General features: G+C 41.5%; 1 protein-coding gene across 4 annotated transcripts in view; it reads right to left on the bottom strand.

Moving 5' to 3' along the window:
* PDZD2 (PDZ domain containing 2) overlaps positions 1 to 18793 on the bottom strand; it is a 202559-nt gene extending 183766 nt beyond the window's left edge. For all 4 annotated transcript variants that reach the window (XM_072992868.2, XM_072992869.2, XM_072992870.2 and 1 more), the window contains exon 1: positions 17924 to 18793. In XM_072992868.2, the coding sequence (XP_072848969.2) occupies positions 17924 to 18399 (476 nt within the window). In that variant the 5' untranslated portion in view covers positions 18400 to 18793. The remainder of the gene's footprint in view (positions 1 to 17923) is intronic.
* Positions 18794 to 19347: the final 554 nt, after the last annotated feature.

Below are 19347 nucleotides of genomic sequence, written 5' to 3'. Positions count from 1 at the left end.
ACCGAACATCCCACTACCTCCCTCTTCTTTTTTTTAGCGGCTCTGTTTTGACCATAAAGAAGAACACAATAGCTGAATTGACTGTTTTGGGAGCAGTAATTATACAACCTGGGGCTCCAGCTTGGCATAGGTCAGAACTTTACCTGGGCTTGTCAAAATGCTCCTGCTATGGAGGATCATTCACCTTGACAATAAGGAACTATTCTACTGAATCGGTTCGTACCTATACTTTTCTGGAGCTTTGAAAAGCTATTTTGGGTTAGGAGGACTTCAGCGCTTAGAATCCCACTTCCAGCATGGGAACTGGTTTACTTGAACTGGCTCCACTGTGTTTGCAAGGAAATGGACAGGGATTAGCCCATTCACTAATAAAACCCATCACTTGGTGTTGCAGTCATGTGTGACCCAGCCAGAAGCTTCCATATTGCATCTGCTGATCTCATTGCTGCGGTACCTTTTCATCCTTGCTTCTGTTGCTTTACAAAAGCATCTTTCCCAAACTTGCACAGACGACACGCCAAAAAGGATTTTTCTCTTTCTTTCTCTCCCTTTAACTGAGGAGGATAAAGTTTTATTTAAACGACCACATTTTCCTCTGTCCTGGTGATTATTTTTTCATGAAAAAGCACTCAATTTAATATGCAGAGTTTAAGCTCTAGGCTTCAGAGCTACTTGGGCTCTGTGGAATAAACCAGTGGAAGAAGAAGTTTTATAAATATCGTGAGCATCTTTTGTTTGGAAGCTTTTCTTTCAAAACAGAAAACTGGCAGCTCTAGTGTCACTTGGCTTTGAAGTATGAATTGACAGCAAACATAAAATGCCACATCTTGGAGCCAAATTTGATATGTACATTGGCTGAAGGAACAAATGCACAAGAAGGTTCTTTTCATAATGTATGCACAAGAAACATAATATGAGATGCAGATCAGGGCCAAAGGGGAGATCCTTAAAGCTATGGAAAAAGTACAGTCCATCTATTCCACTGGGCAGATAGTTTACAACATTCCGCTCACTGTACAGAACTTCAATCTAGAGGCAGCAAAAAATGTTAAAAAGGGGGGGGGGGGTTGGTGAAATTCAAGATACTTAGAAATGCCTGCATCCAAACCTCTCCTCATGCAACTAGTTTCATGCATCCAGTGGACTTTAGATTTGTACTGCTTGAAAAACAACCCTTCCTTCCATAATCCCATATGGCAAACTGTTGCTAAAAGTAATGAGAATTTCAAAACCTTTTTATTATACAATATAAGCATAAGCTGTCAAAAATGAAAAAAGACCAGACGTTCTCCGGATGTCTACACACAGAGAGAATGTCTGGAAAATATTCAACTGTTAAGAGTTACAGAGAAATGCAGGGGGTAAGAAGGTGTCACATTCTTCTGCTCCAATCCTCTACTGATTATATTGTTCACACCTGTTGAATACCATTCCTCCAGCCATCAAAGCCGAAGTTTCCATACTAGGGTCCCCAGATGCTCTTAGACTACAACTGCAAGAAGCCTTGAACACAGGTTGTGCTACCTAGGGCTTCTGGGAGTTGTAGCTCAAGAACATCTGGGGTTGAAGTTTCGGAACCACTGTATTAAAGGTATAAGGATTTGCCAGTAGAGAACCACTTATTCTGTACTTCTCTAGGGCAAAACAGTAGGTCACACAACTTTCCACAGCCTGCATACCTACAGATGTGTCAAACTACCATTCTCTTCATTTATTAACTTAAACAGAATTATAATGTAGTGACGTGTGTGCCTGCTGCTCAGTCTACTGTCCAGATGTTGCTAACAGTGTATAGCAACATCAAGACTCCTAATCTCATGTTCTTGTGGTTCTCCGTCTCAGATATGGAAGACACATTCAAACTCGATGAACCAGAGTTACAGGTAAGTAACCTCTCTTCTCTTTATCCTCTGATAACTGCCATACTAAATCAATCAATCAATCAATCAATCAATCAATCAACCAACCAACCAACTAACCAACCAATCCTCTGACAGCCCTTCTAGTGGAGGACTGTCATCAGATATGGAAGACACATTCAAACTCGATGAACCAGAGTTACAGGTAAGTAACCTCTCTTCTCTTTATCCTCTCACAACTGCCATATTAAATCAATCAATCAATCAATCAATCAATCAATCAATCACTCAACCAACCAACCAACCAACCAACCAACCAACCAACCAACCAACCAACCAACCAACCAACCAACCAACCAACCAACCAACCAACCAATCCTCTGACAGCCCTTCTAGTGGAGGACTGTCATCACTAATTGGAACTGGGGCAACCCTAACCATGCTGGAATATTTTAAAAATTATCTGAGGATTGGACATAGAGGGCTCTGGTTCTTCGCTCTGAATTGGAGTCTGCCCTGCACAGTAAGACGTCACAAACTAGGGCCCATACTGGACAAAGGCATTATGGAGGCAGAAGACAGGAGGAGAGGAAAATAGATATGGGTATCTCTGTGGTGTAGAAGATTTCTAGAAAGGTTGGTTCCAAGAGGGAGTGAGGCCATCCTTCATATCAGAATCCAGAGGCCGTTCCAGCATAATGTCCTGTGCTATTCAGACTACAGGTTACTCCTGCAGACTACAATTCAGAGTCCAAGTCATGATAGGCACACAGACTGTGAAACACAAACTGATAACGGATTATGTCACCTCCGATCAGCATCACATTGGTATAGTCTACCCTGTGCCAGGGCAGTATCCAGGTGCCTTCTGTCAGTAAAAGAATTCAGTATGTCTTAACTGGCCATAGATAAGTCTCTCAGTATTCTGCAGTGAACCACACTAATTTAAAGCAGCAGCAACAGAATCTAGTTTTCTGCATTTCTTTATTTAATACACAGGGTACAGTTTTGCATCAGAAACCTGAAGATGATTCTGAAGGTCTCACCACCTGAATAACAGTATACCTTGACATCCATATAAATCTATTTTATTGTCTCTTTCTCTACAGCATAAGTAGCAGTTGATTGAATTTCATAGTCCTTTAAATGCATTATACAGTTTTGTCTGAATGATGAATTTATGATTCAGTGCCTCCTGCTTTCCTGGACCTAAAGGCTCATTTTCTAAACATAGAACCACTCTTCAGCAAGGGAAACTGGTGACAGCCAGTGGGAACTGCAGATGTACTTTCCTGAGCTAAAAGGCCCAGTTCTGGAGCCATGTTATGTGCAGAACCCAAAACAAATTAGGAGAAGTACCACCAACCTGCTATTGGGCAGAGGAAGGAAGGGGTGTGTGTCAGGGGATTTGATAGATGTCCTCCAACAGATTATCAGTTTTATTAATGACTAAAGCAGATTCTACATTGGGTTTTACACTGAGTTTGGGAAAGGTGACACACACCCCGGAGGGGGGACTCTAGAACTTTGCACTGGGTGGAGGATTCTGAGATTTCTAGTTTCGAAAGATACTTTCCAAACTCTGGTCTTTCAAACTGGTGAAAACACATGCACATGAACTCACCCAACCATATATTTTCTATTAGATAAGTGGTTCCCAACCTTGGATTCCCTAGATGGACTACAAGTTCCAGAAATCCTGGCCAGTATAGCTAGTGAGGAAGGCTTCTGGGAGTTTTAGTCCAAAAACGTCTGGGGACCTGAGGTTAGAAAGCACTATATTAGATCATGATGCTTCTCAGGTGATTAGCCATAATCTAGAACAGTGTTTCTTGACCTATGGCCCTCCAATTGTCTTAATTTTTCAATTCCCAGACTATTTCACCATTGGCCATGTTAACTAGAGCTTCTGGGAATTAAAGACCAAAACATCTGGAGAGTCAAGAATCACCATCTGGGAGGCAAAAACGTGTCTCAGTTGATAGGTCATCTCTCCCTCTCCCTCTCCCTCTCTCTCTCTCACACACACACACACACACAACTGCTACATGGTGAACTGATGTATTCAAATGTACGTAACACAGAAGACGGAACTAAAAGCAAAATGTTAAAGAATTCTTACAAAGAAGGAGTTCAGCCAGTTAAGAATCAGGGACAGACTAGAAATTACATTAAATACATGCATGTGTTTCATATGTTTTGTGATTTTTTTTACATAGGAAACAATCCTGTGGTAGGTTATATATTCCATTCAAAATCCCATTGCTAGGTAAAGTGAGAGACTGCCTCAGGCAGCAAATGGTAATCCCCGAGCCATTCTTTTCTGCTGGATATCAAATGTAAGCTAGTTTGCTGCCCTAAAGAGCAGTAGAGGGAAAAGTACCCCTTGTCATTATTAAAGTCATATTAGTGCTTGGGAACTCTCCAGTCCTTACTGCCACACTGGCTGGATATTCTTGGCACTTCTGTTTTAAAAAAAAAACACGTTTCCAAGCTCTGAATAAGATTCAACTTCTGTACAGTACTTCCATATACGGAACAAGGGAAGAGAGCCCTCTGTTCCTTGCCTCAGGTAGCAAAATGTCTTAGCCGCATATGTAGCAAACATGCAATGGTACAAATCAAACCCAACACAGCCTTATTCTTCTGAAGACATAACAAAGAACCAAAAGTGCAGATTAAATTCCTGCCTTGACTCTTTGCTCCAGCGTTTTAAACAGTAACATGTTTTCAGTAGAAGCTGTTGCAGAAGGTCCTTAAAGCATGCCACTAGAGGGAGATGTAGTCACAGACAGTGGTGGTATAGTCAACCCAACGATGCTTGTGCCTACATGCTATTGAATTTGTTTAAAGTACTAAGTGGGGAGGGGAGATATGTCTCATTCAAAATTGCATCTGCATATCCAAAAATCTCATCTCTCCAAACCCTGACATTCATGTGCATGTTTAAGCTCTCTGTAAAGTGCCAACTAAGAGGATGCTTACTAGCATTTGGTATGTCGGTTAATTGCACAACATTCACATTTGACAAGATGACAGTTAGCTTATAGCACATCCAGCAATTTTCTGTAAACCAACCATCAAATTTATGTGTTGAAACAGTAATAAATATTCCCTGGAAGCATGCTTTCTACTATGACTTAATACATATTTTGGCTTCAAAGCTGTGCCAGGTGTTTTATGAAAACATGACTGTGACAGAGCCTCTGTCTTGAAGATGGGGCCAAATAACAGCTTACGAATAGCAATTAGTTCCCATCCAACATTTCAAGGATTTACTGCACGCAGCTTAACTCATCAGACTGAAAGGTTTTAATATATAAAGGTTTCTCAAGCCAAGCACAGGAGAACTGTACACGCATGCAGCTGATCAAAATCTGTGGGAGCCAGAATTCAAATCTACAGGTGTGAGCAGGAGGATGATTATTTGGACATGACCATGAGTGGATCCTTGCTATACTGCAGTAAACTTAGAACTGCAGAGCTGGAAGGGACCGTATGGATCATCAAGTCAAGCCCCCGTCAGAGGGGCACAGTGGGGAACTGAACTCCCAACCATACCTAAACCACTGAGCTATCCAGTAGCTAATATTGCTTCAGCTGCAATAGCTCCACCTTAAGGAGTGCTGAGATTTGTACTCTGTTAACATGCTTTCAAACTGATGAAAACACATGCACATGCCCACTCAACCTCCTTAGCAAAGAATTCTAAGTAGTTCATCAAACAACAAATCCCACATTTGTTAGGAGGGGGTTGTAGCATCAAACAGCTGTAACATGCTCGACAAAACCTTAACTGTTGTTGTTTTTTTCTGCATGCAGTAGCACAAGAGTAGAAGCCATGATAAGTCAGATTAGAGAATCAGCTGCCAGTCGCATGCCAGGAGTGTGACCAGGCAGGCAACTGAACACATAACTGGCACCTTGCCAGTAAGCCTCAATTGGCTGCTGCAATGTCTATGACTGTGCTATGGTGTGTGCAAAAAACAACAACAGCAGGTTTTTGGCCTGTTGATCATCCAGGACCGAGCACAGCAGATGGAACGCTGGGTGCAGCACTACTCTGAGCTATATTCCAGGGAGAATGTAGTAACCAAAGAGGCATTAAATAACACCGAGTGCCTGCCTGTCTTGGAAGAGTTGGACAACGAACCAACCTTAGCAGAAATAATAGTGGCTTTGGACTCCCTTGCCTCTGGCAAGGTTCCTGGGAAGGATAACATCCCTGTTGAAGTGCTGAAGTGCTGTAAAGAGATCATCACCTCCAAGCTGTATGAAGTATTTTGTCTTTGCTGGAGGGAAGGTGGAGTGCCACAGAACATGAAGGATGCAAACATCGTCACATTGTATAAGAACAACGGAGACAGGGGCAACTGCAATAACTACCATGCCATCTCTCTTCTCAGCGTTGTAGAGAAGCTGCTTGCCCGTGTTGTGCTGAAGAGACTCCAGGTGTTTGCAGACAGAGTCTATCCAGAATCACACTGTGGACTTTGGGCTAATAGATTCACCACTGACATGGTATTCTCCCTCTGACAGCTGCAGGAGAAATGTAGCGAACAACAACAGCCACTCTTTGTGGGCTTCATAGATCTCACAAGGGCCTTTGATTTGGTTAGCAGGGATGGCCTTTTTAAAATATTTCCCAAGATTGGATGTCCACCTCGACTCCTTAACATCATCAGGTCCTTTCATGAGGAAATGAAGGACATTGTAGTTTTTGATGGCTGAACATCAGATCCCTTTGACATCCGAAGCAGAGTGAAACAGGGCTGTGTTCTCATGCCAACTCTGTTTGGGATCTTTTTTGCTGTCATGCTGAAGCACTATTTTGAAACTGCAACAGAAGGCATCTATCTCCGGACTATAACACACGGAAAGCTCTTTAATCTCTCTAGATTGAAAGCGAGGATCAAAGTCCAACTGAAATGCATACGGGACTCCTCTTCGCCGATGATGCAGCCATTGTTGCCCACTCTGCCGAAGACCTCCAACAACTCATGAATCGTTTTAGCAAGGCCTGCCAAGACTTTGGACTAACCATCAGCCTGAAGAAAACACAAGTCATGGGCCAGGGCGTGGACTCACCTCCCTCTATTACCATCTCCATGCAAGAATTGGAGGTTGCCCATTAATTTGTGTACCTTGGCTCAACGATCTCTGACACTGTTTCCCGAGATGTCGAGCTGGATAAATGCATTGGCAAAGCAGCTACTATGTTCTCTAAACTCACAAAAAGACTATGGCTCAATAAGAAGCTGACAGCATATGCCAAGATCCAGGTCTATAGAGCCTGTGTCCTGAGCACACTCCTGTACTGTAGTGAGTCCTGGACCCTTCATGCACGGCAGGAGAGAAAGTTGAACACGTTCCATATGCGTTGCCTCCAACACATTTTTGGTATCACCTGGCAGGACAAAGTTCCAAACAGAGTAGTCCTAGATGGAGCTGGAATTTTTAGCATGTATACATTACTGAAACAGTGACGTCTACGTTGGCTCGGGCATGTTGTAAGAATGGCTGATGGTCAGATTCCAAAGGATCTCCTGTATCGAGAATTAGTGCAGGGAAATCACCCCAGAGGGAGACCATAGCTGCAATACAAGGATATCTGCAAGCGGGATCTAAAGGCCTTAGGAATGGACCTCAACAGATGGGAAACCTTGACATCTGAGCATTCAGCCTGGAGGCAGGCGGTGCATCACGGCCTCTCCCAATTTGAAGAGACCCTTGTCCAGCAGGCCGAGGCAAAGAGGCAGTCCTGAAAGCAACAAAATCAGGGAGCTGGACAGGGGACAGATTGTATCTTTCTTCAGTATGGAAGGGATTGTCACTCTTGAATTGGCCTTCTCACCCACACTAGATGCTGTTCCATGTCCTCCCTACAGAGCACATTACCATAGTCTCTTGAGACTGAAGGGTGCCTAACCTTTTGGCCATAATGTAAACACATTCAGGACTAATTAATGTTATCTTGTTTGAACTCTGGATTTGCTGACATGTCCTCTTTGTATTAGCCAAATTGTTCAGAAGGTCTAGGTCCTTATGCATTACAACATGGTTGTATGTAACATCTGGCAATGCCACTACTGTGTATATATTCTTCTTTTATCAAGAAACCCACAGCCAAGGGAATTTGAAATAGTGGCCACAAAAGGTTATGCCAAACTAAGGTTGTTTGTTTATTTCCTTTTTTTAATTTACATGCCACCTTTCTCCCGGTAAGGGGACCCAAGGTGGCTCAGAATACTAAAAAGAACAGAGTTAAAAACATAATGTTAAGCATTAATTTTTTTAAACTATATGCTAATTAAAATACAACTGAATAATTAAAAGCAATTGCTAGTCTTAAAGTTGCTACCAGAATTCTTGTAGTTTCTGGTTCAAGAGCAAGGTCCTTGCATGTTTATTTATTATTTCTTTAATTAATATACCGCCCATAAGTGCAAAGCACTGGGTGATTTACGGCATAATAATATGGAATGAACCTTAAACAATAACAACCATATAATCATAAAAAACCCAAATCCAACAGAATGAATTAACTCAGCTATCCAATCAAAACAGTGTAATGTTTCACAATTAAGAAGGCAGAGCATGAGGCAAAGGAAATCAAGCAAGGTTGCACTGAAAGGCCTCTCTGAAGAACAGCATCTTCAGCAGCCTCCTAAAAGCAGGGAGGGAGGGGGCCAGGCGCAGCTCAACTGGGAGCTAGTTCCAAAGAGTTGGTGCCACTGCCAAGGAAGCCCAACTTCTTGTAGATGATTTTCTCGCCTCTTTTGGGGTGGCCACCTGGAAGAAGATCGCCTGAGAGGATCTGGTACAACTGCATTTGCACATGGTGGCGGAATAAGTCCATCTCTCTCTTTCTCTCCCCATCCCAAGGAAAAGGGACAGTTGAAGTTAGGACCTTACCCACAAGGACGAGAGTTTCACTGCCTTCTGAATTTCCAGAGAGATTAAATGCCTGGTGGCACCCAAACCAAAGAGACTGGAGACATTTTTGCTTGTGGGGCAAAGATGAAAACTTACTTCCAGCAATTAATGAGGTTGGTTCCACAGCAACGAGAGTAGAGAAACAGCCTTGACAACAGTCCTTCTTAATCAGACAGTTGATTCTTCCGATAAGGATGGCTGATCAGGAAATGCAAATTACAACCTGGCAAGAGCTCGTTGATATTTTTTTCAACCGAAGATCCACTTGCAGTGGATTTCAGACCTTCCCTTTACTCAAAAACTTAACTGGGAACACAAGTTTTATTTCTTTGCCAAGTCGAATAATTGCACAAGCTTCAAAAAGAACACTGGTCACTCAACTCTAAGCCTCACACTTTCAAAATACGACATTTCTGGGAATAAGTCTTCTAAATTGAATTAACTGCTTTTCCTGTTCTTGAAAGAAACAAACAGTCTTCAGTTAGAACTCTTGGCAGCGGAATTGTAATAAATGCTCGTTCATTTTCGAGCAAATATTTCACAATGAATTATAACACATGGATTACATATAACAGTCCATGTTCGACTTTTATACTAAAATTCCATAACCAGTTCGGACTTTGCATCTCCTTTCACACAGCAAAAGCCAAATCATGAACACTTTGCTGAATTAACAACTGAAGAGTCTTGCTAAAATACAACTGTACAACCCTATGCAGGACTATTGTGGCTTAAGTCCCACTTAATTCCACTGGAGTTCCTTTCAGATAAGTCTGCAGAATAGACTTTATATACCGTATTTTTCCATGTATAAGATTCTACATTTTCCTAAAATCATTACACTAAAAATTGAGGGGTGTTTTATACAGAAATAAGATGAGGAGAGAACAAAACTGCCCGTACCTTGCCTCTGTAAACAGGCTTCCTTTAATCAAAAGGCTTAGCTTCCTACAGTCAGGAGACTTAGCTTCCTCCAATGTAAATGATGTCAGCTGATGCTAAACAAACCAATTGGAACACACCTCGTTGGAGGCGGAGCCTGTAGGCTTAGATGCAACAGGAATTTGTAATGTCCCGAGCGTTCTGAGCTGTTGGAGGAGCCTAACTTTTTTGCACTCAGCTCCGCCATGCTTTTGGCGAATTCTCCATTGGAAGTGGTAAGGTCGTACAACCAACTAATAGAGCTTATCACCTCTAATCTAGCGCTGCCTGTAAATGCCTCATGCACTGCTCTACGCCAGGGCAACCCGACCTGGTTTGACTATGAATGCCAACAATACAAAAGGGCGGCCAGAAGTTGTTTTTAAAAGTTTAGGCAACTAAACTCTCAGCAGGCTCTTAAAGAATATCTCTCTTTAAACCTCCATCTGAACATGTTAGCTAAATGTAAGAAGATCAAATATGAGAAAGTGCTATGGGAAAAACTTTACCAGGCCACAATTCACTTTAACCCTCGCTCCTTTTGGGAGCTAGTGAATGGGTCCTTCAAAGCGAAAGGTCATGACCCCAAAGCAGTTCCTGCCCATGACTGGAAATTGCACTTCTCAAACCTCTTTTTTGACAACTCAGCCTCTTCGTCCGTAGAGGCTTCCGAACTATTTGCCACCCCGAATTGGCCGCAAGTGTCTACATCAGAAATTAAAGTCCTAATCGCCTCACTCAAGACTGGTAAGGCTTGATATGATTATGGGAGAATGGTTGAAATCCAACCCTGATTTCTGGGCCCCTATTCTGGCAGGACTTTTTTCAACGGCAATTGCTAGTGGAATTCTTCCGGAATCCTGGAGGCAAGCCATCGTAGCCCCTATATACAAAAAAGGGGACCCTTGTCTCCCGGAGAATTACAGGCCAATTAGCCTTCTCTCAATAGTAGGCAAGTTGTACGCCAATTATCTCTTGGTCCATCTTAATACTTGGATCACCCAGAATAACATCCTAGGCATCCAACAGATTGGGTTCAGACCAGGCCACTCCACCTTGGACCACTGTGCCGTCCTGTCCCATCTTGCTTATAAGTATTCCATAAAAGTCAACTCAAAATTATTTGTAGCTTTCCTTGACTTAAAAGCTGCCTTTGATAGTGTTGACAGGCAGTTACTCTGGTCCAAGCTGGAGAGAACCAGAATTCCTTCTAATCTGATTAATCCCAGCAGGCAACTGTACTCTAACACCTCTTGCAGAATAAGATGTTCTTGGGATGGCCTCCTTACTGAAGAGATCCCTACAAACAAGGGAGTCAAGCAAGGTTGCCCACTGGCTCCGACCTTATTTAACCTGTTCTTAAACGACCTGGCACCAGAACTATTAACCGTGGATGGCCATTTTCCAACTCTTGGAGATCGTAAGATTTCAATCCTTTTATATGCCGATGATGCTGTACTTATTTCGCGCTCTCGGCTGGGCTTAAAAAGACTAATAAACAAATGTCTGGACTATTTATCCATCAACAAACTTCAACTAAATTACATGAAATCGAAAATCTTAGTCTTTTCTAAGTCCCGCAAAATACATAAATGGATCTTCAAACGACATTCAATTGAACAGGTGAGGACCTTCAAATATTTGGGATTACTATTCTCAGCCGACAGTGCCTGGGTGGGTCATCGCAATATGGCACAAGCGGCAGCCAAAACATCCTCAATGGCAATCTCCAGATTCTTCTACAATAAAGGGGGCCACCTAATTCCGTCAGCCCTCAAAATATTCAATGCTAAATCTATTTCTCAAGCAATTTATGGTATTCCTATCTGGATCAATGCTTATCATAAATCACTAGAAAGTTTTCAATCAGCTTTTTTGAGAAGAATCATGGCTATGCCAAACTGCGTCCCCTGTGAGGCTTTATGACTCGAAACGGGACAACTTCCAGTCAAGGATGTTGCTTGGAATAGAACTTGCAAATACTGGCTTAGAATATATTTTGACACCTCTCAAACAACTCTACTTTATCACCTAAAAAAAGACAGCTGCCCCCCCCATTGATGGTTGGCTAAGGAAGATCAAACAGATTGGTTTAGACCCGGACATCTTAGGATCTCTTTCGTTCCAGGCTGCCCTAAGAACTGTCAAACAAAGATTGGCCGACATCAACTCACAAGACTTATTAAGAGCCGCTAATAGATCTTGTTCACCCTTGTTCTGGAATCTTCCCTTGGTAATAGGCAGTCCACCGATTTATATTTCTACATTGTATAATCCCGAAATTAGAAGGGTGATTTCTTTGGCCCGCTGTAATTCAATCCCCTCGGCGGTGCTAACGGGCAGATTTAACAATACTCTCTTCAATAACAGACTATGTCTCTGTGCGATGAATGTCGTAGAGACACTACCCCACATCTTTTTCCACTGTCCATTTCATTTGGCTGCGAGGGGCCAATTTTTTGCTTCTCTACCACATCGAAAGCCCTGGCTTACCGATGAAGCCTATTTTAGTTCTATTTTACAGCGTACCGATGAGAATTCTCTGAATATACTCGGCAAATTTCTGTTGGATATAATTAAAACTAATACAGCCCGAGAACCCAATTTAAAGTTTTAGTGTTTTAGGGGCTGTTTCCATAAATTGTACTCTGTACCCTTTGTATGCTTGTATGTATTTATTATGCCAATAAAGGTATTTATTATTATTATTATTATTATTATTATTATTATTATTATTATTATTATTATTATTATTATTATTATTATTATTATTATTATTATTAAAGCTCATTGAAACATACCTATAAAGGCACTGGAAGGTGAACAACCTCCAGTTCAAAAGCTTAATCACAAATATTTTGACAACATTCTTATCTAACTCTATTGTGATAAAGCCAGTTAAAAACTTGGTTATTCAAGCAGGCCTTCCCTCCAGTCAATTAAGTCTTTCTCCTTTTTTCTTTTCTTTGCTATTCCATCTTGGTAATCCTCTCTTTAAATTAATTTTTTTAAATTGAAATTGTAATTGTAATTTTATGATTTTATATATTTTTATACTGTTCTGTTTTATTTTGTAAGCCGCCCCTAGTAGACATGGTCTAGAGGGGCGGGGTAAAAATCAAATCAAATCAAATCAAATCAAATCAAATCAAATCAAATCAAATCAAATCAAATCAAATCAATAAATAAATAAATAAATAAATAAATAAAATAACCACCATCACCAGAAAGACACTGAAATTGCATTGTGGATTTTGTTTCTTGAAGACCAAATACTTAATATTTAGAAAGCACATGAGGCTTTTAAAATTCTTGGAAAATTTAGTTAAACATATTTTCCCCCAGATATTTAAAAAGTAAGCTCCCCCCCCCCCCAATCCTTCTAAAAGGAATCACCGGCACTTAGGAAAGCTACTGAAAGCAATCCTAGAGATTTTACTAAGGCTTTCAAGAAGTTGAAAGATTATTGTGTTCCGATGAAATAAAAGCTCTAGCATTCACTTGGAGCAAAGAAAACAGGGCTGAAGAGATTTCTCATCTCTACATATTGGTGTTAATAAGCATGTATTTAAGAAAACACACACAGTTTGAGAAATTTAATTTTTTTTTACGGTACCCTCTAAACATACTAGACTGGATCCTCAGAAATACGGAAAGATTGGTCTACTTATCTATACTAAAGCCCCCAATAAGAATCTAAAAATCGAGGCAGCTGAGCTGATCCATAGTGACCACCAGCAATATTGGTTTCCACCTCCAACAAGACCAAGTATTTTGTAAAGCTAGTTCACTGCCCATTCAACACCAAGCCACACCAACATATTTTGTACCATGGTAGGAACCGCTCACAATAATATATCTGTCAGGAAAGTTTCTCCACTCTCTTACCCCAAGCAATTAAGATTTAATCTAAGCTCAAAGAGGGGAAAAAAGAGAAAGCTCAGAGAGTGCAGATGACATCCTCCTCCTTCCACATTGCCTTGACCCTGTGAACGCAGCTCTATACTTACTTCCTCCTCATCCTTATCATTATCACCCATAAAGCAGATGTCTAAATCTTAGGGCACAGGCTGATCTGTTACCAATATCAGCCAGCACAGCTTCTTGTACAATCACGGGGCTACATACAATTCCGCTTTCAGGCTATCTCCATCACTGCCCCATTCAGTTGTGCTTCTACTGACAGTCTAGGAACATGGACATATCGCTTTTAAAAATTCCCTTTGGAAGACAGCTCATTGCAGGGGGGACTGAAGCTTATATCTGTGGATTTTCTTTAAATGTATACTAATTAAATTGAGGATTAGATTTACAGCTTCTAAATTTTATTTATTGCATACTTCTGTAGAAAATCCCTTATTTTCCCCATGGATACAGAAATGACTTTTTTTACGGCCAAATGGCATCTGTGACTTGATCTCCTCTATAAGAAATCCAAAATAAAGATATTTTATCTGTATTTTTCCCTTTGATGCCTTGAATATTGTAAGCTATAGCTAAAACTTTTAAACAAGAAATGAAAGTACGTATGTTGGGACAGTGCCCTCCTGAGGCAAACAGAGAGAGCGAAAAAGGAAAAGGTATATGAATATTTATATTGGGTGCACAACATAAGTATCCCCATAGAAATGTGCAGTTGAAAGAGGGTGTGATAAGAGGTAAAGAACATTAAAGAGAGGTAGCAGGCGACTGGGTGCACCAGTTCCTCAGATATTCTCTTAATATACACCTGATTTTAAAAGTAAAAAAAGATGAAGAGAGAAACAAAGAGAGAAACATGGAATTCAAAAAAACATGGCGGCTATGCTCTACGCCTGGAAGGAAGTGTCAGATCAGATTAAGCAGAAAGCAAAGCTCTTTAGCAGAAAAAGAAAAAAGGATTTTATTCCTTGATATTCTGACACTCACAGACTGCTTCTTTCTCTTTGGATCTGATTTCTCTTTTCATCAGGATTATTCCACACACTCCATCCCCTCAGAAGAACTTAATCCAATCTTTCTTTATTCACCTGTGGAAGTAGTGTGTGGCCTCAAATCAGAGCTGGCTTCAGATGTTTCACGGCATGTGGAATAAAACAAGATGGCGCACATACCACCACTAGCCCCCACAAATGCTCTGGGATAACCTCTTCCAGCTAGCCTGAACTTAGAGGTTGCAAATTAGCTACCCAGACCACATAGCTCTGTTCTCCTCTAGAAAGATATGGCCAAAGGACAGCCATTGCTGCTTTTTATCCACCCCATCCAGTATCTGCTAGCTAAGGCAATGGCCACACTATATCTAATGCTAGCCCTGGCCCTGCTCATGATAGCTTTTGGCCATAGTGCATGAACTCATGGGAAGGCAGTGTTCCCCACACACATCACCCAAAGATGGTTGAGCCATTGTGGGTTTTGTTCTATACAGTAGTTCGATGCAGTATAAACAAACAGAAATTGGCAGGTTTCATAGTACTGGTACCCAGTGAAATGTGATGACAGGAGTGTGCTCTGGGTTTTAGTCTTAAGTTTACTCAAGGTGCTAAACTCTATCCCCACAATAGGTTCAGCACTTCTGATGGCTTCTTTAACACCCTTTGAAGTTCAGACTAAAACTCTGAAAGGATTCACCACCCCACAGCACCAGAATTATTATGCTAGTATCACATGAAACAATGAGCAAATATCTTCATACACCTTGATTCAAATTTTCAGAGAGGCACGGGAAATTTACTTTAAAATTGGTTCTGTTCTGCGGGCCACTAACAGACAATTTCTGTCCTCTATCGTCCTGTCTTCTACATGGCAGTAATCACTGGACAATGTGGGTTCTTGTCCTTCTTCTCCTTCCCAATTCTCAAAAACAGTCCAACTTTTTAATGATACTGAGCAATCATAGAAATACTGCTAGAAAGCCCGGGATGCCTCTTTAACTGGTTCCAAGCCCTGTTCTATGATTGTGGGGGCATGTTTCATCTAGAAATGTATGCTGGGAGCCAGCGCATCACTTCATCATCATCATCATAGGCATGTAGCACCGCAATCAACAATAGATTAGAAATCTGAAATAGCAGTGGTGCCTGGTGTTGTGAAAATCAAATGCTAGGACTTGGCACAGAGAAATAAAATGGCTTTTGTTTGCTACTGTTAAGTTCTTCTAAGCAGCCAACGTTTTCACCATGGAAGAAGCATTCCCTTTTCAAGGGGAACCAACAATGAATTGTGTGCCACACTTCAGGTTTTCTTTGGCATAAACTTTTGTGGGCTGAAGCCCACTGCCAAAAGATCCAAAACACATCTGATGAAGTGGCCTTTAGTTCAAGCATATCCCACATAAAACTACTTCATCTTTAAGGCATTGCATAGTTACTCCTCCCTTGTTTATTTTATTTTATTTTACTTATTTATATTTTCACCCCACCCAACTAGTGACAAAGACACTATTCTGGGCAGCAAACAAATCCCAATAACACAAACTACACAACAAACTCAATTTTTTAAAAAAATCACATAAACAGCAAGCAAGGAACAGAATATCTGAAAATAAAACAACTAACAAAGAATAGTAACTATAAAATAGTTATAAATATTGAGTACAATAATTTTAGGTGGCAAAAACAGGGCAAATTCATAAGTACATACACATACCAAAAAAAAAAAAAGTCCGATCATTCAGCAAGACTACTCTGGGATAAGGCCATAAAAGGCTTGTGAAAAGAACCAGATTTTAAAATGTCTCCTAACTTCCTTGTAACTTAATTATAAGGGATCAGCAAAGACATTAAAATAAAACAATGGTTTGACATTAGAAGTGAGGGGGCTTCTTCCATTGACAGCACGGATGAATATTAGCCCCTTTCGAAATCGCTTTCTCCACAACTCCTGTGGCGTGGAAGATAATGCGCAGGGATTCAAAATAACTGAGTAAGCAAAGAGGAAGGAAGTGATCCCGGCTGGTTTAGAGAATTTAACTGTCTTTAGTGTGAACAATTTACTCTTGCAAACAAGGAGGTGTCTAAGGCAGCTGCCGTGAGCCTCTCTCTCCTTCCTTTTCCAAGCAATTTCTTTTCACTGCATGCTGGGCCAACCCACGGCCATTTTATATCCCACCAACAAACATCTTCTAATCCTGCCTGATTCTTACAGGGCTTAACACCATCTAGCATAGCTATTGATAGAGATCTAGTGGGATTCAGCACTCCCACCTCTGGTATTTGGCAAGTTCCAAGTCCTATTAGGAATCTGAAGCACACAGATTGCATCCAACTCTTTTCCATCCTTCCATCCAACACCTGCACCCATTGTTTATCTAGCTACAAAGACTTAAAAGAGTACAAGCTAAAAGTGAGAGGTCATGCTTTTGATTTAACCTCGGTGCATCTGCAGACTATAGAAATAGCTTCAGCAGTATAACCACTATAGAAGAAAGGAAAACTGTACAGTTTCCGAGCGTTGTAACTATACATTACAGACAACACATAATTACAGGAGTCCATTCCTTCAGTGCTGAAAGCATCTACCTGCCAACCTCAGAGTTTTTCCATGCTTTCCACAGTTCACAATCAGCCCTTTAAATATGGATTTTGCTTGCAAGCCTGCTTAAAAAAAGGTAAAGGTTCCCCTTGACAATTTTGTCCAGTCGTGTCCAACTCTATGGGGCGGTGCTCATCTCCATTTCCAATCCATAGAGCTAGCATTTGTCCACAGACAATCCTCCATGGTCACGTGGCCAGCGTGAGTAGACACGGAATGCCATTTACTTTCCCACCGAGGTGGTACCTATTTATCTACTCACATTTTTGCATTTTGCATGCTTTTGAACTGCTAGGTTGGCGGGAGCTGGGACAAGTAACAGGGGCTCACTCCGTTGCGTGGATTTGATCTTACGACTGCAGGTCTTCTGACCTCGCAGCACAGAGGCTTCAGTGGTTTAACCTACAGTGCCAGATGTTAAGGTCTGGTGGAATCAGGTCTCTAGAATATGAAATTTCAGCCAGAATGATGAGTTATCTGTAACATAGAGTTGGACCTTGGTTAAAGCCAGTTATTACTATATAATAGTGGGTACCCGGGAGCTTCTTTGAGATTCCAGCTCCAGTCAGTCCCAGGCAGCATGGGCTATTTTGACCCCTGGGAAGCAACTGGCTTCCCCAGCGCACCTCTACAACACTGCACACCAATGCTGAATTATTATTTATTGAAGCTGAAGTCTATACCAATCATCTTACCTAGCACCACTGATATCCACCCCGACCATCAACTGTCCATTCAATGAAAGGATCTCATCTCGCAAGCGAACTTTTCCGCACTTCCCTGCTGGGCTGTTTTTCTTTAAATCTGTGACCCAGATGCTTCCAACATCAAGCACAGGACCTTTGTGGCCTTTCTTTTTCTTCCCTGCTCTCCGCTTGTCTCCGTAGTCGCCCAAAGCAGGGATGTTCCCAAAGCTCAGGCCGAGAGACTCTGCCTTTCCGGGATCCTTGGTGAGGTAAACTGTACAGATCTCTGCATCCACAGAGCTTGTGTTGTGTGGCAGTTTTCCCTCTTCTGCCGGGAAGTTCAACTGGATGTACTCCCGCAGCTTCTTAATGGCCGAATGGCACAGTCTCTGCTCTGGTTCTTCCATTTCCCCCCTCAGGTGACTCTGGAGCCACCGATAAAGGATGGGAAGGAACAGCACTGCATTTTCTGGAGTGATGGGCATTGTGGGAACGCCAGGATCCCATTAGGTGAGGAACTGATCCCCAGAATGGGTGACCAAAACTTGTCCTTGGCATGTTTCAGGTTCACAGTAACTGGGTATTTCATCAACAGCCATGCTGAACAAGTGCCCACACAGGAAGGGAAAATAAAACGAAAACAAGAAGAACAGTTTTCTCTTTTTCTCCCTATTTGGCCAAAATAACAAAACGGCTTTTTATGAAGGAGAGTAAAAACAGGTGCTCTGGAGAATTCAACAAGAAGAGGAAGGAAAAGATCGGAACGTCATGTTTGACTCTTTCCACAGCTGTTCATACAGAAATCACTCGGGCATCCAGTTATTCCACTATCGGAGACTCTAAACTGCTCTTCCACATTCATCAACACCTGCCTGACCTAGAAAGAGAAAAACAGCACAGTTAAAACCATAAATCTCACTCTCAAATAAAGGATGGGAGAGCTGTCTGCAACGCTCATTAAATGAGAAAGCTTTTCTTGACATTATTCCATTTGCTCATAAATTTTATAATCTGCTTATTTTGTTTTCTATACACTCTTGGGTTTTCCACAACATTCTGAAAAGACTGGAGAGTAGGAATACAATAACATGCTTTATAGCTATGTAAATAAGGGCTTCAAAAACGCACGCATAGGCCTTGCATCTCTCTGCCTATCCATGTGAAAACCAATTTTCAATATTCTGCAGGGTCAGTCAGTCAAAATATTTTAGCCTACAAGCTCCATAGTTCCTGGCAGTTATGCTATGCCTGATAGGAGCTATAGCACTAAAGTTTTTGCAGCCTTGCATGCTGCTTTAGCAGGTTTGGCTAGGAGGAACCTTTGTGGTCTGGGGTGACTTTTAATCTATCCAGCACTGACCACTTGTTCCTTCCCTGCCTCTGAATTCAAAGAGAATCCCACCTCTCTGCTCTGTGTCTCTTTCCCTCTCTTT

The sequence above is a fragment of the Pogona vitticeps genome, chromosome 2 (assembly GCF_051106095.1).
Source record: "Pogona vitticeps strain Pit_001003342236 chromosome 2, PviZW2.1, whole genome shotgun sequence".
NCBI classification, from domain to species: Eukaryota; Metazoa; Chordata; class Lepidosauria; order Squamata; family Agamidae; genus Pogona; species Pogona vitticeps.
This window is presented reverse-complemented; position numbering and strand designations above follow the sequence as displayed.